General features: G+C 45.1%; 1 protein-coding gene across 2 annotated transcripts in view; it reads right to left on the minus strand.

Annotated features, from left to right (window-relative positions):
- LOC125458172 (glutamine--fructose-6-phosphate aminotransferase [isomerizing] 2-like) overlaps positions 1-16,426 on the minus strand; it is an 84,963-nt gene extending 68,537 nt beyond the window's left edge. The window contains exon 1 of one of the 2 annotated variants that reach the window (XM_048543139.2): positions 16,320-16,426. In XM_048543139.2, coding sequence (XP_048399096.2) covers positions 16,320-16,419 — 100 coding nt within the window. In that variant the 5' untranslated portion in view covers positions 16,420-16,426. Of the gene's footprint in view, positions 1-14,738; positions 14,853-16,319 lie in introns of those variants that run through there. The other variant, XM_059650686.1, reaches the window with a different exon arrangement.
- Positions 16,427-23,816: the final 7,390 nt, after the last annotated feature.

Genomic DNA, 23,816 nt, shown 5'->3' on the forward strand with positions numbered 1-23,816 from the left:
TGATGTCACAGCTACTGTGTTTCTCCAGCTAGTTTTGATTTTGTTTCACATTTCCAACATCTGCAGTTTTTTTTCGAACAGCACTAGCAATCTTCAATCTGGACTTCAAGAAGAATCATAGATGTTTACAACAAAGAAAGCAGCTATTCCATTCATATTCATGCTAATTTGCTGCACAAGCTCGTCACTTTCAATCCATTCTTCGGTCCATTCTCCTAGTTACCTTGTGGTTCAGGGGTTGTGTCCCTACCTCTGAGCTAGGAGGCTTAGGTTCAAAACTCACTTGCTCTAGAAGTGTGTAATAACATACCTAAATAGGTTGATTTTGAAAAAATCTAAAATTGTCATTTTTTCTTTTAAGTGAAGACAATGCTGAAGCATTTGCAAATATCTCATCACTAAGAATAGAGTTTTTTGAAGAGTGTTCTCCTATGGTTGGTTATTAAATTAACTGTCTACCACTATTCATATCTGGATGTGGCAGGCCAAAGAACTTTGTACTGACATGTTGGCTGTGGAATCAATGAGCTCCATCAAAAGTATCTTCATTCTGCTGTTTAACATGTATGCTTTCCTGTGTTATAGCTTCACCAGGTCGATACCTCATTTTCAGGTAAAACTGGTGCTGTTCCTGGTATGCCACCCTGCAATCTTCAATGGATCACAGGAATGCTCTCCCAGCCCAATGGCCATGGTAGAATGAGGATACACTGGGCTAAGAGCTTACAGACTGTGGTTGAGTATCATTTTGCTGCTGCCGATGTCCCATAGCACTTCGTATATGTTTTGAATTGCTAGATTTGTGTGAAATCTTTTCCATTTAGCATAGTATCAGTGCCAAACAACACAATGAGCATAGCAGTGGACGTGATCTAAATGGACTTCAGTAAGGTATTTACCAAAGTTCCTCATGGTAGACTGATTAGCCAGGTTAGGTCACATGGAATACAGTGAGAACTAGCCATTTGGATACAGAACTGGCTTAAAGGCAGGAGACAGAGGGTGGCGGTGGAGGGTTGATTTTTACACTAGTGACCTGTGACCAGCGGTGCGCCACAAAATTCGATGCTGGGTCCACAGCTTTTTGTCACTTATATAAATGATTTGGATGTGAGATATGGTTAGTAAGTTTGTAGATGACACCAAAATTGGAGGTATAGTGGACAGTGAAAAAGGTTACCTCAGAGTACAACGAGGGATTCTGATCAGATGGACCAATGGACCAAGGAGTGGCAAATGATGTTTAATTTAGATAAATGTGAGTCGCTGCATTTTGGAAAGGCAAATCAGGGCAGAACTTATATACTTAATGGTGAAGTCCTGGGGAGTGTTGTTGAACAAATAATGCAGGTTCACAGTTCCTTGAAAGCGGAGTTCCAGGTTGACAGGATAGTGAAGAAGGCGTTTAGTACGCTTGCCATTGTTGGTCAGTACATCGAGTAAAAGAGTTGGGAGGTCATGTTGCTGCTGTAGGACATTAGTTAGTCCACTGTTGGAATTACTGTGTGCAATTCTGGTCCTATAGGAAAGATGTTGTCAAACTTGAAAGGGTTCAGAAAAAATTTATGAGGATGTTGCCGGAGTTGGAGGGTTTGTGCTCAGGGAGAGTGTGAATAGGCTGGGGCTATTTTCCCTGGAGTGTCGGAGGCTGAGGGGTGACCTTATAGAGGTTTATAAAATCATGAGGGACATGGGACAGGGTGAATACACAAGGTGTTTTCCCCAGACTGGAGGAGTCCAAACTAGAGGACGTAGGTTTAAGGTGAGATGGGAAAGATGAAAAAGGAAACTGAGGGGCAACTTTTTCACACAGAGGGTAGTGCGTGTATGGAATGAGCTGCCAGGGAAGCGATGGAAGCTGATACAACTACAACATTTAAAAGGCATGTGGATGGATACGTGAATATGAAGGGTTTAGAGGGATATGGGCGAAGTGGTGGCAAATGGGGCCAGATTTATTTAGAATATCTGGTTGGCATGGGCAAGTTGGACTGAGGGGCCTGTTTTCATGCTGTACAGCTCCATGACTCTATGACTTTAGATAACTTTTTCTCTCTTGTTTTTCCTCACCACATGGCCCAGATGCAGTTAGGCAGCTATGGTCTTTATGCCAGCTCAATAAATAATAGTGCCACAAGCCACTCTTGGTGATAGACACTGAAGTTCTCCACCCAGAAAATATTCTGTGCTAATGCTACTTTTGGTGCTTCTTTTAATGGAAATTAACTTAGAGCATATATTCATGGGGAATAAGTGACAGGTGGCAATTTTCAAGAAGTCCCTTCTCCCATCTTTGTCCTGATGCCATGAGACATCATTAGATTTAGTGCCAATGTTGCTGACTTCCAGCCAACTCCATCCCAATCTAGCTATGATGTGACCTCTGGTGTTTGTGACCTGCCAGTGATATGCTAAAAGATGGTGGTGCCTGGCACATTAAGTGTAAGATATGATTTTATGAATATTATTATGTCAGTCTGTTCCTTGATTAGCCTGTGACTCAGCCTTCCGAATTTTGACACACGTCAACAGATGTTAGCAAGGTGGGCTTTATAGAATTGTCAGTGTTGAGTGTGCTGCTGATATTTCCAATACCTAAGTTGGTGCTGGGTAATTGTCTGGTTTGTTTCCTTTCTCCTTTGAATTTGTAGTAGTTTGATGCAACTGAGTGGCTTGTTCGGTCATTTCAGTAGGCAGTAAAGAGTAGGTCAGGAGTCATGTGTAGGCCAGATTCGATAGGACAACAGATTTCCTTCATAAAGCACCAGATAGCTCTCTTTCATAACCAACAATAGTTTCATGGTCACCATTTCCAGGACTTACTTTTAATTCCAGGTTTTTATTAACTTAAATTCCACCAGCTGCAGTGGAATTTGAATCTGTGACCCTGGAGCATTAGCCTCAATCTTTACATTATTCTTTGAGAACGATCTTACAACTATGCCACAGCACCGCAGCACCAAATACAGACAGACATCTTAGCTCTTACAACTTCCATCAGGGTTTCCAACCTCTAATGTATTGCTTCTAAATGGCAAGTTTCAGCCTTGCATTTGTTTGCCATGTTTTTCCTTCCATCATTTTCCTCTTCATTATTAGTAAACTGTATTCTTAACCACTTCTGCCTCCCTGGATTTCCTATCTCCTCAGTCAACTGCATTACTTCCTGTACTCAGCAGCTCGGCATGTTTCCAGACTTCAGCACTTAACTGTTCAAACAGAGACAGCAGAAGACATGGTCAGTTTTATTCAATAATGCCAGTTATGCTGTCATTACAAAAATAAATTCCAAGCCCTTCCTTCCTGGTAATCAAACTTATTGTAATAGCCTGGATTTTCAGATGGCCAGACATTTGTTATTCCAGCATATGTAGGAATTGCATATTGGAGCACTGTGGAATCTCCATTGTAACAGACTCCGAAGGCATTTTTCAGGAAATTGAAGATTCCACTGGGAAATTCCTCTGTGCCTGGAATACTATAAAAGTTTCCATTTAAATCAGAGAATTCAAAGGGTTCTGTTCAAATTCAGCAAATAGTTATGAAAATTAGACTTCTAAATACAAATTCTGAATTGTGGTTATCCTATTCAGGGACCTCAAATTTACTTGACACAGCCCAACTACATTTCCCCCAGACCCCTGCAACATAGACCCTGACTCAACATCCTGGGAACCAACCCCTCATCCCACTGCCTGATCCATTCAGATATCTCTTCCTCCACTGGCTGACACACTCCATCACATCCCTCACTCTACAGCCACCCTCTTCCCTCCCCACTCTGCAGCTGATCCCCACTTCCCTCTCACCAGACCTGATAACACACCCACCCAACAGTCCTGAACTGATTGTTCCCGTCATTCTGGACCTAAGCTGAGCTGACCCCTCCTGCTGGAGTGTGTCAGATGACAGCCTTGACCCATCACCCTTACACCCCCATGCCAGATCCAATCCTACCTCCTTTCCACAAGAACTAGCCCAAGCTGACTCCCCTGATGCTGGATCTCAGTGGACCCGACAACCTCCCGCAATCCCAAACCAGACCCAACCCATTCCACCCACCTAATCCCCCTTGTCGGACTGGACCAGAGACCTCACTACCCCTTCTCTGCTCCACCCAACTGGTCACCATGCTGCATCCCTACACCTGGAATCTAAACTCTCCAGAGTAGACCCACCCTCTCCACTGTACCCAACGTCTCCCATCCCTCTCTATCCAAAAGGCTGCATCATTTACCTGGCCCCCTTGCATCAAAGGCCTCTCCAGCAGGCACCCTACCCTACTGGTGCCCTGAAACATTATCCACTCGGCACCCTACTTACTGACACGCTACCCCTTTACCTATGTGGCAACCTACCGTCCAGCATTCTAACATCACACTTTCCTTGTATTACAATTTGACAGCAGCTGTCAGAGTGGCTGTCAGGACCTTTAAATGTCAGAATACAGCAGCTGACTGCTGTGAAAAGGGTCCTGGTTTATCTTCCTTTGAAGTACCTACACTTTTGCATTTTTGGATGAGCCCTGATTGAATTGGTCTCTCAAAAATGCAGAGCTCCTTTCTTTCTTTAAAAAAAGGCTAAAGTGGCAATCTATATGAGATGGACGTTCTTTATCGAAAAATGTCATTTTTCAGCTTTGTAATTGCAGAGCATCAACCAGACGGTGAAAGTATTCAAGGAAGAGCAGCATCATTGTAATAATATTGAGTTAACACAGCGTGACGCAGGGTACATTCTACTCAGTGCCCTAATTACTTGTTACTTGCTTCTCTTGCGTGCAAACTTCGAAGTTAAACAACAAAGTATGTTACTGAAGTAAATAAATCTTGGGATCATGTTTACCAACCTAAAAATAACTATTGGTCAACTTTTTTTGTAGAATTTTTGAACTAGTTGGCAGAAAATTACTAAACTTGTGTAATGTTGTGTAAAATCATCTTGCTGTTCCTCTCATTTGAAATGCTTTATACAACAAAAAGTTTCAGACATTTTTTCTTTAAATTTGAACATTTCGTTTTGATTACTCACCTGCTATTTCAAACAGGAATAATTTATTTCAGGTCCAGATACTTACTAACTGATTATGTTGTTCCTTTGTTTAAGAAGGGAAACAGAGATAATCAAGGTTGTAATGATTGGAATGAAGTCGGTCTGGTGGACCTCACAGAACACGAGTTCCTTGATTGGGGCTGTTAACCTGGTCCGATCATAGATCACTGGCTGACAGATATAAGCAGGAGTGTCAGGGATTCTGTTCACTCTAGGCGCCAGCTCTGAGCTGGCTGGGTCAGTATACTATACAATGCACATGTAAATAAAGGGTGACATCATGATGGGATACTGGCTTTTCTGGAGTTATTTCACAAGTAATTAGGCTGGTGTGTCTGACGTCAGTTTTGGGGAAACTGTTGGAGAAGATACTGAAAGACAGGATTTATTCGCATTTAGAAGTGAACAAATTTGCTAGCAATAGGCATCATGTGCTTGTGCAGGGAAGATTGTGTCTCAGCAAGTTGAGTTTTTTGAGGGGGTCAAGAGAATGATTGATGAGGGAAGTGTAGTGGAATTTTGTCTACATGGACTTTAGTAAGGAATTTGGTAAGGTACCTCATGGCATGATGGTACAAAAGGTACTGTCTCATAGGATCCAAGCTGAGCTGGCTAGATGGATAGAAAACTGGCTTAGCCATAGAAGACAGAGTTTGATGGTGGAAGGATGCTTTTCAGAATGGAGATCAGTTACTAGTGGTGTTCTGCAGGGATCAGTGCTGAGATCATTGTTGTTTGCAATATATATAAATGATCTGGAGGAAAATGCAGGTGGCCTGTTTAATAAATTTGCAGATGCCACCAAAGTTGGTGGTATTGCGAATAGCGAGGAGGCTTGCCAAAGGATCCCACAGGATATAAACAGATTGCAGATTTGGGCAGAGAAATGGCAGATGGAGTTTAATCCAGATAAATTCAAAATGATGCATTTTGGAAGATCAGATTCAGCTGTGAATTATACAATGAATAGCAGAACCCTTAGGAGCATTGATATTCAGAGTGAGATAGCAAGAACTACAGATGGTAGACTTAGAGTCCTGATGAAGGGTGTAAACCTGAAATGTCGACTTTCCTGCTCCTCTGATATGGCCTGACCAGGTGTGTTCCTCCAACTCCACACTGTATTGACATTCATGGGGATCTGGGTGTACAGATCCACAGATCCCAGAAAGTGGCAACATGGGATGGTTAAATGGGTCAAGAAGGCATACAGCATGCTTGCCTCCATCAGCTGCAACATTGAATTTGAAGTTGGAAAGTTGTGTTACAGCTGTACAAAACTTTGGGTAAGTCACATTTGGAACATTGCATGCAGTTCTGGTCGCTACATTACTAAAAGGATGTGGATGTTTTGGACAGAGTGCGGAGAAGGTTTATGAGGATGTTGCTTGGTCTGGAGGGTTTTAGTTATCAGGAGAGGCTGGACAAAGTTGGGTTGTTTTCACTACAAAGGCAGAGGCTTGCAGGGGTGACCTGATAGAGGTCTGCAAAATTATGAGAGACATAGATGTGGGGCTAGTTAGAGGATTTTTCCCGGGATGGAAAGGTCAACTACAAAAGTGTACAGCTTCAAGGTGAGAGACGGAAAGTTTAGGGGAGAAGTAAGGGGAAAACCTTTCACACATAGGATGGTGGGTGCCTAGAAAACCCTGCCAGTGGATGTGGTGGAAGCAGGCATGTTAACAACCATTAAGGCATATCTTGATGGACACATGAACAGGAGGCAAACAGATGGATAACGCACGGGCAATAAGTAATGGGTCTAAGTAAGGATTAGGAATCAGCACAGGCTTGTTCCTATGCTATATTGTATTATATACTGTATTATATATTTCAAACTAAAATATAAAATTGAAAAGAAATCAAAATGAACAAAGATCAAAAACACATGTTGTATTAATTTTTATACACAATTACCACCAAAATCAAGGAATCCGGCAAATTTGCAACAGTATGTGACCAAAAATACTTATCTGGAGCCTCTGTCATATTGGTCTTATAATACTCCCTCTATTTTTTGATTGACTAAAGCTTCATTTTCAACGAAACCCTCATTTTCGCCTGCACATGCAGACCATAACTTGACCAACCACTGGAGACCACTTTTCTGAAACAGTCTGACTTAAAGTAGGCTGCCAAAAGGCTGGGTTAACATTTCCTGCAGTACAGTCAAAACAAGTCATGCATTCAGTGCACTGAATGTTTTCACACTGACACAGCATAAGTTAGACTTTAATAGCGGCATCTTCAGATTCCAAAGCTAAAATTACTTCTCTTTCTCAAAATAATTCTAAACATTGGATGACAAATTGCAACTGTCTAAAACACTCAACTTTACAGGAAATAACACAAGATTTGGGTTTAGACACAAATTGATCACTGCAGAACACAATATTAGAATCTACCAAAAAGCATATAACAATTACCTCACAGTGACCCCAAAGTAGTTTCAGCAACCAAGAACTCATATCTTTATTCTGTTCAGATGGGAAGAGATGCCTAACATTTAGATAGATTAAGAAGGAACACAGCAATTGATGTCTTCATATTCTGTAATATATTTAAATACTTTGATGTTATACATGAAAGATACGAAACCAAAAGAAATCAACTGAACAGCTTTCATAAAGGTTACAATACTGCGAAACTTTAGCACATTATTGAGCCTGTAAACACATCATAAACTAAAATCTTAAAATACAAAAATATTTATTAACTTCTTATACCTTCAATGAGTCTATACCCATTAACATCAAATGTTAAGAATTGTAAATTTTGTGATTGTACAATACAAATAGTATTCAGTTACAAATTACTTCTGTCTACTTGTATTCAAAAACTTAATCAATTAAAATAATGTGATTAGTTAAGCCTTTTGGCAGGGTGTTATCTGGGTGAGTCAAGCTGAAGACATCTCTACTCTCAATGAATATGTTCACTTAGATACACAACTAATGAAAAAAATGTGTTATTTTTCTGATACCAGCCAAACAGGATATCCCAAAGCATGACAAACAATTCATAACAATTGAAATCCTGATATTAATTATTCATTACGAGTCTAAAGTTCAAATTTTTATAATGTAACAAAGCTATTGGTAGATGCTAAAATAACAAATGTTCTATGTTCCGTCTGAGATTTTAAAACGTACAATGAATAGGTTCCTAATAAAGTATGTGTACTTTTGAAGTGCTGACTGAACTGCTGTGAATCCCCTGTGTTGAGTATTTTAGGTGAGATTTTTAAAAATCTTTGTTTTCAAAAGTTATTACTAATATAGTGGAGGGCAGGAAAGGAAGAGTTCAGAAAAGCTTGGTTGAGCAAGAGCATATGAAGCTCTGCTAGAATATATAAAACTCAATGAATTTGAGAGGCTCAAGAAACTTGAAAAAGATGAAGGAATAGACAGCTAAAAATCCAACTCTTTTTTGGTTATCTTAAGTTGGGTAGAACAGTTCATAGGATAGATGGAAGCAGAAAGTTAATAAGGGCCACTTACAGATTAAATGAGTGGTCAAAAGTGTGGTAGTTAGTCCTCAACGTGGAATTACAAGGTTATCTGTTTTGAACTTAACAACATATATTTGCATACTGTTTGAATGTATCACAGCATTCCAGAGCCACCTAAGTATGATTACTATTTTGCACAGAATCATATAAGATGTTTGGACAGCTGAATATTATTTAATTTGAGACAGACTGCAGAATATTGTGGTACAGAGGGACGTAGATGTCCTTGTACATGAATCACAAGAGGTTTGCATGCAAGTACAGCAACTAACAAGCTATTAGGGCACTCAGTAGAACATATCCTAAACATTATCGCAATGATGCAACTTTTCCTTGATTATTTTCACTGCCTGGTTGATGCTCTGTAAATATAAATCTGAAAATGACGCCTTCTAATTAAGAACTTTCACCTCACTGAAGAAGCTTCACTTCCAACAACCTGGTCTGAAAACTTTGCTCACGTGACAACTGTGACAAATTTCAGTACAGCAGCAGAGACAATCCACAACATTCTAGAGTAATCAACAATAATCTAACTAGCACAACCCACAAAATTATTTTAAAAAGTCAATTCACTCATCACTCAATGTTACTCAGTTCTCTAAAAACTCCAGAATCTGAATTTGCATCCACACTTTTGCCAAAATCAAATCAATTCTTCCCTGGGCCATATAAAGTTTAGTTGAAATCTATCGATTCACAATTGAGATACATTATTTATGGACAAACAGATTACACCTGTATTCCTCATGAAGATGGCCTCAAGGCCCTCCACTTCTTCCTGTCCTGCAGGCCCGACCAGTCCCCCTCCACCAACACCCTCATCCGCCTAGCCGAACTCGTCCTCACCCACAACAACTTCTCTTTCGATTCCTCCCACTTCTGACAGACAAAGGGGGTGGCCATGGGCACCCGCATGGGCCCAAGGTATGCCTGCCTCTTTGTAGGTTACGTGGAACAGTCCCTCTTCGGCACCTACACAGGCCCCAAACCCCACCTCTTCCTCCGTTACATTGATGACTGTATCGGAGCCGCCTCTTGCTCCCCAGAGGAGCTCGAACAGTTCATCCACTTCACCAACACCTTCCACCCAAACCTCAAGTTCACCTGGGCCATCTCCAACACATCCCTCGCCTTTCTGGACCTCTCAGTCTCCATCTCAGGTAACCAGCTAGAAACTGATGTCCATTTCAAGCCCACCGACTCCCACAGCTACTTAGAATACACCTCCCCCCAACCACCCTCCTGCAAAAATTCCATCCCCTATTCTCAATACCTCCGCCGCCGCTGCATCTGCTCCCAGGATGAGGCATTCCACTCCGCACATCCCAGTGTCCAAGTTCTTCAAGGACCGCAACTTTCCCCCCACAGAGGTCGAGAACACCCTTGACCACATTTCCCGCAACACATCCCTCACACCCCGCCCCCGCCACAACCGCCCCAAGAGGATCCCCCTCGTTCTCACACACCACCCCACCAACCTCCGGATACAACGCATCATCCGACGACACTTCCACCATCTACAATCCGACCCCACCACCCAAGACATTTTTCCATCCCCACCCTTGTCTGCTTTCCGGAGAGCCCACTCTCTCTGTGACTCCCTTGTTCACTCCACACTCCCCTCCAACCCCACCACACCCGGCACCTTCCCCTGCAACCGCAGGAAGTGCTACACTGGCACCCACACCTCCTCCCTCACCCCCATCCCAGGCCCCAAGATGACTTTCCATATTAAGCAGATGTTCACCTGCACATCTGCCAATGTGGTATCCTGTATCCATTGTACCCGGTCTGGCTTCCTCTACATGGCGGAAACGAAACGGAGGCTTGGGGACCGCTTTGCAGAAAACCTCCGCTCGGTTCGCAATAAACAACTGCACCTCCCAGTCGCGAACCATTTTAACTCCCCCTCCCATTCTTTAGATGACATGTGCATCATGGGCCTCCTGCAGTGCCTCAATGATGCCACCCAAAGGTTGCAGGAACAGCAACTCATATTCCGCTTGGGAACCCTGCAGCCCAATTGTATCAATGTGGACTTCACAAGCTTCAAAATCTCCCCTTCCCTCACCGCATCCCAAAACCAGCCCAGTTCGTCCCCTCCCCCCACTGCATCACACAACCAGCCCAGCTTGTCCCCTCCCCCCACTGCATCCCAAAACCAGCCCAGCCTGTCTCCGCCTCGCTAACCTGTTATTCCTCTCACCCATCCCTTCCTCCCACCTCAAGCCGTGCCTCCATTTCCTACCTACTAACCTCATCCCACCTCCTTGACCTGTCCGTCTTCCCTGGACTGACCTATCCCCTCCCTACCTCCCCACCTATACTCTCCTCTCCACCTATCTTCTTTTCTCTCCATCTTCGGTCCGCCTCCCCCTTTCTCCCTATTTATTCCAGAACCCTCTCCCATCCCCCTCTCTGATGAAGGGTCTAGGTCTGAAACGTCGGCTTTTGTGCTCCTGAGATGCTGCTTGGCCTGCTGTGTTCATCCAGCTTCACACTTTGTTATCTTGGATTCTCCAGCATCTGCAGTTCCCATTATCTCCGTGGATTGAAACCATTACCTTAATAGCAGTGGTAATTGAGAAGGCAAATAATGACCTTTATTACATGGGGAGTGCAGTATAAGAGTTGGGACATTTTACTACAAGAAATAGTTGAGACTGTACCTTGTACCTTGGAGGCTGGATCATTGAATGTATTCTGGGCTGCATAAAGACACAATAATGATCCACGAGGATATAATGAGAAGTAGGCAAGAAAGGGGAGTTAAGACCATAAAGAGATAAATCACTATCTTAATAAAAGGCTGAGCAGGCTTGTAGAATTGTATGGCCTATTTATGTAGAACAATAGCTTGAGATTTATTTTTAGGAGCATCTTAAAAAGGAGGCAAAACAGGTAGAGAAGTCAAGAAATTTAGGGAAGGATTTCTATCTGTAATGCGCAAGAGACCAAAATTGGGGTAATACAGTGGTCTCTGAGGGTTGTAGAGCTGTAAGAGGTTAAGAGATGAACATGATCAAAGGCATAGGAAGTAAGCAGTTTTACTTTAGAGGGCAAAAGTCAACCTGGGCTGTTGATGGGTCAAGTCTGGAAGAATGGCTGAAAACCAAGTTTCTCACCCCTATAACACTATTGAGATTAGGTTAACTGAAAATTTCAAAACTGAGGTTGATAGATTTTTTTTAGGCAAAGATATGAATGTATATTGAACCAAGGTGGATGAATGAAGTTAAGACACAGTTCAATAATGATCCAACTGAATGATTGTTTAGATTTGAAGGCTTGAAAGGCCTGCTCCTGTTCCTGCACCAGCTATTTTAGAGCCAACAACCTTGTAGTGGTTTTATGCTAGTGAATGCTGAAAGATAAATGTGGTCAGCAAATTACAACAGCAAATTTTGACACTTAGTTGGTTGAAAACTCTGGCAGTTGAAAGTAAATTATGTGTATAGGATGAATGCACCACATAAAATGTCATAATGTAAATCTTAAAAGTGGAGACAATGGCCCAGATATTCCAATGGCCAGACAGCTGTTCGAGCAGTGTAAATTGGAGTTGTGCATTGAGACCATGCAGAATTCCTGACAGCTGAATCCTTGAGAATTGTCTAGGAAACTGAATTTTCTGATGGGCAACTGTCTGTGTCTGGAACCCTCCAAAAGAGTTCCTTAAAGTTGGAGAATTTGGAGGGCTCCACCTCACTTCAGCTAATAGCTTTCCAGGAAAAGTTATAGATTAAAAACCTAAGGTAACTCCTGGATAACTATTAAACTGACCACATGACTCACCACACTAATCCTTACAACCTTAAACCCTTGATAACCACACCCTGACCAATTCTCTCATTCCCAACAGAGTCCAATTCCACATTCACCCAATATAACAGTGTGACCCAACACAGCCGACTAAAAATTCCCACTGTCCCATTCTCAGCTTTCAGCCTGACCTCCACAGGTCCCAATATGCATCCTACTGCTGGCTTAACTGTGCACCGCCCACCTGGACATAACTCTGCCAGCCTGAACACCCCACCCGCCCATGCCAATCCAACTCCTTCTGTCAGCAAGCAGGTGCCAATCCTCCTCTGCTCCAACATACACTCTACAAACTCACTTTCATGCATCCCTGGCTCCTGTCTGGCCAATACCTGTCTGAAGAATCGGGAATGTTGAGTGTGAGGTGGTGTACCTGTCGGGAAGGTGAGCAGATTGTACATTTGTAGCATGAGGGAGGTAGGAGAACACTGTTGGGGATGATCATTTTCAGGGGGGATGGAGGGGTGATCACTGTTAGAGGATTATGAGTGAGGGGTGATCACCGGCGGGACTGACGTGTGATCACTGTCAGTGAGATGAGGGGTGATGTTTGTTGGGGGATGAAGGGTGAACTTTGTTGAGGGATGAGGGTTTGACCACTGATAATGGGAACTGCAGACGCTGGAGAATCCAGGATAATAAAGTGTGAAGCTGGATGAACACAGCAGGCCAAGCAGCATCTCAGGAGCACAAAAGATGACGTTTCGGGCCTAGACCCTTCATCAGATCCTCTGATCCTTCATCCAGCTTCACACTTTATTATCCAGGGTTTGATCACTGTTGGGAAGGTAAGGGGTGAACACTATTGGGAGGGTCAGTGAGTGATCGTCGTCAGGGAGGGTGAGGGGCGATCACCATCAGGAGGGTAAATGGTGACCATTGTCAAGTGATGAGGGGTGATCACTGTTGGGGAGGGTGAGGGATAATCACTGTTGGGACGGTGACGGGTGATCACTATCAGGGATTGGGATGATTACATTTGCGGGATTGAGGGGTGGTCACTATCAGAAAATGAGGAGAGATCACTATTGAGGTGGTGATGGTGTCATTACTGTCAGGAGGATGAGGGGTGATCACTATTAGAAGGTGAGGAGTGAACATTGTCAGAGTGGTGAGGGGTGATCACTATCAGGTTGGGTGAGGGGTTATCACTGTCAGGAGTTAGGGGTGATCACTTTTAGGGGTAGGGGGATCACTATCAGAAAATGAGAGGTGAACACTATTAGAAAGTGAGGTGCGATCACTGTCAGCGATTAGGGGTGATCACTGTGGGGGTTGAGTAGGGGTTATTGTCAGGAGTTGGTTGATCACTATTGGGGTGGGGGGATCACTGTCACGGAGGTGAGAGATGATCACTGTCAAGGGTGTGAAGGGCCATCACCATCGGGGGTTTGAGATGATCACTTTTGCGGGGTGAGGCATGATCACTGTCGAGGCGTGAGGGGTGATCACTGTTAGGGGCTGAGGGGTGATCACTGTTGGGGGGAAAGGGGTGATCATTATCGTGGGTAAGGGGTGATCACTGTTGAGAGCATGAGGAGTGAGGAGTGATCACTATCAGAAAGTGATGGCTGATCACTGTTGGGGTGGGCGAGCGGTGATACTGTTGGGGGTGAGTGACGATCACTCTTAGGAGTGAAGGGTGATCACTGTTGGGGAAGAGCTGAGGGGTGATGACTGTAGGAGGTGAAGGTGATGACTGTCAGGAGGATAAGGAGTGATTGCAGTTGGGCTGAGGGATAATCACTGTTGGGGATTGGGGGGTGGGAGGGGGGTGATCACTGTGTGAGTGGGGGCATGAATGGAGGATGAGGTTTGTGTTCACAGTCAACAAGGAAATTCCAGCAGTTAGATATTTAAATGATTACACATGTAAAAACCGAAAGAACAGCGAGGTGTAGAGCTGGATGAACACAGCAGGACAAACTGCATCAGAGGAGCAGGAAAGCTGACGTTTCGGTTCTAGACTCTTCCTCAAACGTCAGCTTTCCTGCTCCTCTGATGCTGCTTGGCCTGCTGTGTTCATCCAGCTCTCCACCATGCTATCTCAGATTCTCCAGTATCTGCAGTTCCTACTGTCTCCATAAGAACAGCGGAAGCTGTAAATTAGAAACAAAAACAGAAATTGCTGGAAAAGCTCAGCGGGTCTGGCAGCGTTTGTGCAGAGAAATCAAAGTTAACGTTTTAGGTCCGGTGACCCTTCCTCAGAACAGCGTCCTGAGAAAGGGTCACCGGACCCGAAATGTTAACTTTGATTTCTCTGCACAGATGCTGCCAGACCTGCTCAGCTTTTCCAGCAACTGTTTTTCGTCTTTGATTACGCATGCAGCCTCGGGACATTGATACTTACCAGAATACCACATCTCTTACCAAGAGAAAGGGTTTCGCATCGTGTTACGTGGCTTTGCCTCATTCTCCTGCACTAGAAGGCAACAGCGAAATTCAGGTTCGATCTGCATTTCTGAAGGAGCCAGGATCGGCAATGGCTTAATCCGAATGCCAAAAGAATGGTGCAGAATGGTGACTCAGACCACCACACTTGGGAATATTCCTACCAGAATTTAGGGGTACATTAATTATACAGCAAATCTATAATGTTGTTCTACAGCAGTGCTTTTGATAGAGTTCTGGCTATCATTTATGCTTCAACCGACACCCAAACAAAAATGGTCACATGCCATGTTTTTCTCTAGAATCTTGTTGAGGTTGGTTGGCTCGCCGAGCTGGTTTGTTGTTCCGCGAACCAACCAACCTCAACACCCACAACAGGAGAGTTGCTCGCGGCTTGCGCTCTCTCGTTTGGCGTAGTTTTCCCATTTCCTTGCCAGTTTGAACGAGTTGCGCCCGTAGGGTCTCTAAGGTTTTGGAGGAGATCTTTATCTCGGGAGCTACAGATCTACTCCAAAACCTTCTTTAGAATCGTTTTTGTCTGTTGTCGTCCTACATAATAACACCAACTTGAAAAATAGTTGTGAAGCCTTACAGGACACGAAAAGTACTTAAAAGAACACTCCCGTTGCTTTAATTCAAACTGGAGTCAGGAAACTGGTTAACGATATTACGAGACAGTAAAATTGAAGGAACTTTTGTGCAAACAGTAATATAAATTACTCAGTTAAAACATGCTACAGAAACACGCCTACACGGAACCTATTAAAATAGCAAATAAAAACTGAAAGAACTGCGGATGCTGTAAATCAGAAACAGAAATTGATGGGAAAGCTCAGCAGGTCGGGCAGCATCTGTGGAGAGAAGGGAAGGACCATTCAAAACGAAACGTTTCTGATTTCTCTCCGCAAATGCTGCCAGACCTGCCGAGCTTTTCCAGCAATTTCTGTTTTTGTTGCTGTTAAAACAGTAGGCCAACAGTTTGCCCCCACGTTAAATTACAATTTGCTAACAGTTATTTAGATAAGTTCTTCAGTTGCTTAAAGGGATTTTTGTACAACAGTCCGCCATCCATGTCTCTCGGGACCAATCTGACTTCTTCACAATGCATGCGTTTTAGAAAGTCACGCAACTACTTGCTTTATTATTTTAAAGTTGTCCTCGCTCTACTGATTTCAACAAGCTAAATTTTTGTCTCGGGTAGAGATGAAAGAGCGAAATCCACATCGATTTGAATAGTCTGACTGGACTGATATACATCTCTAAACCATCAGTTCTAAGCGGAGGTACATTATCACTACAAACTTTTCGAAGTACTAACAAATATCGAAATGGAACAGTAATCTGACAGCGAGCATAAATTACTTTTTGCTCCAAGTTTTCCCCACAAAAGACACGAGCATGCACATCTGCTGCAAATGAAGAGATAAAGAAAATCTGAAGCGCTACAACGGCACCAAGAAAACACAGAAGAAAGTGAGAAATCACTCAGCAGGCTGCCATTGAAAGATTCATAAAGTTTTAAAAGTGTGTTTTCGCTCACCGCACATCGCGTTAGTTAGAAAGTCGAGAGCAAGACACTGCCCAGTTGGCTTCGGCGAAAGCCTGCGCGACTGAGATCGCGTTTGTCCCGCACAGAACATTGATTTACCTGCCTTCTCCCCCTTCGCTTCACCCCTCCCCCTTCAACTTGGCATCCTCCCTCCCCTCCGGCTGTGCCTTCAAACGCCACCCAACATCTTCCCGCTGATCAGCGTCCGCTACCTACCAGATACCAAAGACATTTCTCATGTTCTGATGGTGTCACTGGAGTCGACACACAACTCTGCTTTCTGTGCTGTAACACCTGCTGAGTTTCTCCAGCAATTTCTGTATTTTCTTTCAATGTTTGTCATGTGTCAGCTCCATAGACTGAGGTTGACAACATCCGCACTCAGTTCAAGCCGGGGACTGTCATTTCCAATTCCAACTCCAAGCCGTAGGTCTGCAGGTCCGAGATAATGGGAACTGCAGATGCTGAAGTATCCGAGACGACAAAGTGTGGAGCTGGATGAACACAGCAGGCCAAGCAGCATCTTAGGAGCACAAAAGCTTCTTCAGGGTCTAGGCCCGAAAGGTCAGCTTTCCTGCTCTTCTGACGCTGCTTCGCCTGCTGTGTTCATCCAGCTCCACACCTTGTTATCTCAGCTTCTCCAGCATCTGCAGTTCCTGCTATCTCTGGAGCAGCATTTTGCTTTTGTTATTATGTATTGGCTCACTGATGCCAGATTCAAGATTGCTATTGACAACTGCAGAGCACTCTGAGAGGGAGGAGGTGAACAACGAGAGTTGTGGTCCACATCAATACCAGCGACATGGATGGAAGGAGGGCTGTTATGAGGTCCTGCAACAGAATATGGGAGCAAGGTGAGAAATCAGCCTGCAGGATCTCAAAAGTAATGACACCTGGAACACTACCATTGTCATGAGCAACTAAGTACAGACTAGGAGAGATCAGAGAAATCATGACTGGAGAGATGGTGCAGTGTTTAGATTCCCGACGCACTTTTGGAGGGGTTGTCGTTTGAGGGGGACACCATACATGTTGAATGGCTTTCACGTAAACAGAAGGGGAACGGATCTCCTTGCAAAACAATTTGTTAGCGCCATTGTGGAGAATTTAAATGAACTTTGCAGGAGTGTCGGTAGGTAACACGAGGGAGTGTCAAATTATTCAGAATCGGGGAGAGGGATAGCTAAGAACAGGAAATTGTAACCTGTTATTACAGAACTTGAGTGTTGCTGTCAGGACACATTTTCTCAAAGCTTTTTGTTTTGCAATCATCAAGACTATTGGCAAGAATACTAATTTGAGAGGCTAAGTTAGTGATTGGGGTCAGACTTAGAGGGAAAGTAAAATCTAAATATGGGCTACTGCCACATTTAGGGTTGGCGAGCTGCAACACAGACTGCCATAGAGAATAAACGTCAGTTATTGAGACCAGGTTCAAAAAGAGGCAGAATTGGATATTGTTATATGTGGTTGTAACACTTTATAAGGAACACACAGGATGAGTTGTAGATGTCACATGATGATGTTTGTGGATTGAGCAAGTACTCGGGTCTAGACTGCACTTATCCGGAAGCAGTCACAAGAGATAATGGGAACTGCAGATGCTGGAGAATTCCAAGATAATAAAATGTGAAGCTGGATGAACACAGCAGGCCAAGCAGCATCTCAGGAGCACAAAAGCTGACGTTTCGGGCCTAGACCTTTCATCAGAGAGGGGGATGGGGAGAGGGAACTGGAATAAATAGGGAGAGAGGGGGAGGCGGAACGAAGATGGAGAGTAAAGAAGATAGGTGGAGAGAGTGTAGGTGGGGAGGTAGGGAGGGGATAGGTCAGTCCAGGGAAGACGGACAGGTCAAGGAGGTGGGATGAGGTTAGTAGGTAGATGGGGGTGCGGCTTGGGGTGGGAGGAAGGGATGGGTGAGAGGAAGAACCGGTTAGGGAGGCAGAGACAGGTTGGACTGGTTTTGGGATGCAGTGGGTGGGGGGGAAAAGCTGGGCTGGTTGTGTGGTGCAGTGGGGGGAGGGGACGAACTGGGCTGGTTTAGGGATGCAGTAGGGGAAGGGGAGATTTTGAAACTGGTGAAGTCCACATTGATACCATATGGCTGCAGGGTTCCCAGGCGGAATATGAGTTGCTGTTCCTGCAACCTTCGGGTGGCATCACTGTGGCAGTGCAGGAGGCCCATGATGGTCATGTCATCTAGAGAATGGGAGGGGGAGTGGAAATGGTTGGCGACTGGGAGGTGCAGTTGTTTGTTGCGAACTGAGCGGAGGTGTTCTGCAAAGCGGCCCCCAAGCCTCCGCTTGGTTTCCCCAATGTAGAGGAAGCCGCACCAGGTACAGTGGATGCATTATACCACATTGGCAGATGTGCAGGTGAACCTCTGCTTAATGTGGAATGTCATCTTGGGGCCTGGGATAGGGGTGAGGGAGGAGGTGTGGGGACAAGTGTAGCATTTCCTGCGGTTGCAGGGGAAGGTGCCGGGTGTGGTGGGGTTGGAGGGCAGTGTGGAGCGAACAAGGGAGTGGGGTCCATCCCCTATTCCCAATTCCTCCGCCTCCGCCGCATCTGCTCCCACGATAAGACATTCCACTCCCGCACATCCCAGATGTCCAAGTTCTTTAAGGACCACAACTTTCCCCCCACAGTGATCGAGAACGCCCTTGACCGCGTCTCCCATATTTCCCGCAACACATCCCTCACACCCCGCCCCCGCCACAACCGCCCTAAGAGGATCCCCCTCGTTCTCACACACCACCCTACCAACCTCCGGATACAACGCATCATCCTCCGACACTTCCGCCATTTACAATCCGACCCCACCACCCAAGACATTTTTCCATCCCCACCCCTGTCTGCTTTCCGGAGAGACCACTCTCTCCGTGACTCCCTTGTTCGCTCCACACTGCCCTCCAACCCCACCATACCCGGCACCTTCCCCTGCAACCGCAGGAAATGCTACACTTGTCCCCACACCTCCTCCCTCACCCCTATCCCAGGCCCCAAGATGACATTCCACATTAAGCAGAGGTTCACCTGCACATCTGCCAATGTGGTATAATGCATCCACTGTACCCAGTGCGGCTTCCTCTACATTGGGGAAACCAAGCGGAGGCTTGGGGACCACTTTGCAGAACACCTCCGCTCAGTTCGCAACAAACAACTGCACCTCCCAGTCGCCAACCATTTCCACTCCCCCTCCCATTCTTTAGATGACATGTCCATCATGGGCCTCCTGCACTGCCACAATGATGCCACCCGAAGGTTGCAGGAACAGCAACTCATATTCCGCCTGGGAACCCTGCAGCCATATGGTATCAATGTGGACTTCACCAGTTTCAAAATCTCCCCTTCCCCTACTGCATCCCTAAACCAGCCCAGTTCGTCCCCTCCCCCCACTGCACCACACAACCAGCCCAGCTTTTCCCCCCCACCCACTGCATCCCAAAACCAGTCCAACCTGTCTCTGCCTCCCTAACCGGTTCTTCCTCTCACCCATCCCTTCCTCCCACCCCAAGCCGCACCCCCATCTACCTACTAACCTCATCCCACCTCCTTGACCTGTCCGTCTTCCCTGGGCTGACCTATCCCCTCCCTACCTCCCCACCTATACTCTCTCCACCTATCTTCTTTACTCTCCATCTTCGGTTCCGCCTCCCCCTCTCCCTATTTATTCCAGTTCCCTCTCCCTATCCCCCTCTCTGATGAAGGGTCTAGGCCCGAAACGTCAGCTTTTGTGCTCCTGAGATGCTGTTTGGCCTGCTGTGTTCATCCAGCTTCACATTTTATTATCTTAGCAGTCACAAGAGGTCTCTTTGTAATTCAATTAACATTTCCAAAGTAAACAGAAACTCCCTGACAATGGTTCCCTTGAAGGTATGAACAGTTTGTCTTAGTTCCCCTACAATGTGACAATGAGAAACATTCAAGCTATAGACAGTTTATACTGAAGCAGAAGCTGAAGTAGAACCAGATTTACCACATTAAGAGCGGAGTTCTAAAGAGGAAGTGGTAGTATCCTCACATACTTGGAGACAAAAAAATGGCTGTTCATCAAGTAGGGGTACTGCCCAAAGTATGAGTAGCACATCTTCGTCTGGTTGAATGTAGAAGAATACAGAAAACACAGACAACAACAGGGATTTTTTGAACATTGCCAAGACATCACAAAGACAAAGTGCAGTTCTGTAAAATATGTCATATATGTCAGATGGTAGGAAGACCTCAACATTTAATCAAATCACAACTTTTGACTCCTGACCAGATTTTGAAGAATCAAGTTGAGTGTCAGTAGATGGTGGAGGACTATTATCAAAAACAAAAGAAGGACATCAGTATTTATGGACATGACAACTCAATTCCCAGCAGCTATCCCTTTAGGTATGATTACAGCTAGAGTAGCAGTGGAAAAGTTAATGAAGTGTGGAGCTGGATGAACACAGCGGGCCGAACAGCATCTTAGGAGCACAAAAGCTGACACTCGGGCCTAGATACTTCATCAGCTTTTTAATACTCAATATGGGCTTCCAATTGAGATTTAGTCTGAGGAGGGTTCTAACTTTATGTCAAAGGTTTTACAGGAAATCATTGCAGTTTGGACACAAAACAGTTAAGGTTAACTGTGAATCACTGTGAATCATCCACAAACACTTGGAGCTTTGAGAGGTACCATCAGGCTCTCAAAACCACAAACATGGCATACTGTCACAACAAAATTTGGACGATGGCATACATTTCTTGCCAATTGCTAACAGAGAGTCCCCAAATAAACAATTTCAATTAGTTTATGGTCTTGAGATTAGAGATCCATTAAAATTGATCAGGGATAGGTTCTTGAACCAGAAACACAAATCTTTGTTGTTAAAATGATGCCACCCGAAGGTTGCAGGAGCAGCAACTCATATTCCGCTTGGGAACCCTGCAGCCCAATGGTATCAATGTGGGCTTCACCAGCTTCAAAATCTCCCCTTGCCCCAACGCATCCCAAAACCAGCCCAGTTCGTCTCCTCCCCCCACTGCATCCCAAAACCAGTCCAACCTGTCTCTGCCTCCCTAACCTGTTCTTCCTCTCACCCATCCCTTCCTCCCACCTCAAGCCGCACTTCCATCTCCTACCTACTAACCTCATCCCGCCTCCTTGACCTGTCCGTCTTCCCTGAACTGACCTATCCCCTCCCTACCTCCCCACCTATACTCTCCTCTCCACCTATCTTCTTTTCTCTCCATCTTCGGTCCGCCTCCCCCTCTCTCCCTATTTATTCCAGAACCCTCACCCCATCCCCCTCTCTGATGAAGGGTCTAGGCCCGAAACATCAGCTTTTGTGCTCCTGAGATGCTGCTGGGCCTGCTGTGTTCATCCAGACTCACATTTCATTAACACAAATCTTTGTTGTTGGATTGTGTGTCCAGAAAGACATGTTTTGAGAAATACTCAGAGGAGCATTTAAGGTAGCAGAAGAATATTTGAAATTTTCATCAGTGGAAATGAAAGAATGGGTAGATAAACATTCAACGGCGGGCATGTTTCACGCTGGAGATAAAGTATTGCTATTGCTGCCTTTGCAAGGGGAACTTCAGAGAATGAAATTCAATGATCCAAGAAAAGTTGTTGGGAAGTTTGGAAAAGTGATTTATCTGATGCATGCTCCTCATCATAGGAAGAAGAATCAGTTATGTCACATAAATATTCTAAAAAGGTATCATTGTAAAAAGCAGGCTAAGAAGGAGCAAAGGGTATCAGGTGGCAAGAGTAGTGGAAGGTAACAGAAATAATAAGAGTGAGGTGGAAAGAGGAATGTACAGTTCTCTAAGCAAATCTCCTACTGTCCAACTAACTAACACAGAAATATTGGGACAAGTAGACATTGTGCTCTCAAATTTTGAGACAGGACAATAGGAGGATCACATAAGTTACTGATGAAGTACCAGGTTATCTGTAACAATACACATGAATGTACATTAAGCAGATATAGTATGAACAGTGGACAGTCAGGACTAATAAACTGTATCCTTATCAATTGATAATGCAGCGTGGAGCCAGAGGAGCACTGCAGGCTAGGCAGCATCAGAGGAGCAGGTAAGTTGACAGTTCAGGTTGGGACCCTTCTTCGGAAATGGGAGAGGGGGAAGGAGCTCTGAAATAAATAGAGGACGGGTAGGGCTGGGGAAGGTAGGTGGGATGGTGATAGGTGAATGCAATTAGGCAGTGGTGGGGATTGGTCAGTGAGGTGGGAAGGACAGAAAGATGAGCGAAAAGATGGACAGGTTGTGTCAGGTCAAGGAGGCAGGGATGAGAGTGAGGGTTGGTCATAGGGCGAGGGCAGGAGTGGGGGGATTTTGAAACTCGTAAAGTCCACATTGAGACCATTGGGTCATTGTCTCCAAAGGCTGAATATGAAGTGCTGCTCCTACAAGAATATGATCCCCTACTCCCAATTCCTCTGCCTCCACCACGTTTGTTCCCAAGATAGGACGATGCAGTCCCAAACATCCTCGATGTCCTCTTATTTGAAGGACTGCAACTCCCCCCAAAAATGCTCTCAACTGCATCTCTTGTGTTTCTCACACCTCTGCCCTGACATCCCCTCCTTGCAATGAAAACAAAGACAGAATCTCCCTTGTCCTCACGTATCACCCCACTAACCTCCAGATTCAATGTATCATTCTCCACCACTTCTGTCACCTGCAATTTGACCCCACAACCAAGGATATATTTCCCTCCCGATCCCTATCTACCTTCTGTAGGGACCACTCTCTCCATGACGCTTTCATTCGCTGCACACTGTCCACTAGCCCCAACAGCCCCAGCACTTTTCCCTCCAACCACAGGAAATGCTACACCTCTCCCCCTCACCTCCATCCAAGGAACCAAAAAAGCCTTCCATATCCGCTAACGTTGTCTACTGCATCTGCTGCTCCTGATGTGGCCTTCTCGACATTGGTGAGACCAAGTGGTGGCTTGGAGACTGCTTTGTAGAGTACCTGCTGTCTGTTCACAACAAACGACAACACCTTCCAGGTGCAAAACATTTCAACTGGGTGACATGTCCATCCTGGGCCTCCTCCAATGTCACAATGATGCCGCCTAGAAACTGGAGGAGCAGCACCTCATATTCAGCCTTGGGAGCCTACAACTCAATGGTCTCAATGTGGACTTTACCAGTTTCAAAATCTCCCCACCCACAGCCTCATTCCATGACCAGCCATCCATCTCATTCCGCCTCCTTGACCTGACAAAACCTGTCCATCTTCTCTCCCACCTATCCGCTCCTCCCACCTCACTGACCAATCTCCACCACTACCTACCTGCATTCACCTATCACCATTCCACCTACTTTCCTTAGCCCCACCCCTACCCCTCATCTTCATTTCAGAGCTCCCTTTCCTCTCCACCATTTCTGATGAAGGGTTTCAGCCTGAAATGTCAATTTTCCTGCTCCTCTAATGCTGCCTGGCCTGCTGTGCTCCTCCAGGTCCACTCTGTGTTA

Source organism: Stegostoma tigrinum, chromosome 13 (assembly GCF_030684315.1).
Source record: "Stegostoma tigrinum isolate sSteTig4 chromosome 13, sSteTig4.hap1, whole genome shotgun sequence".
NCBI lineage: Eukaryota > Metazoa > Chordata > Chondrichthyes > Orectolobiformes > Stegostomatidae > Stegostoma > Stegostoma tigrinum.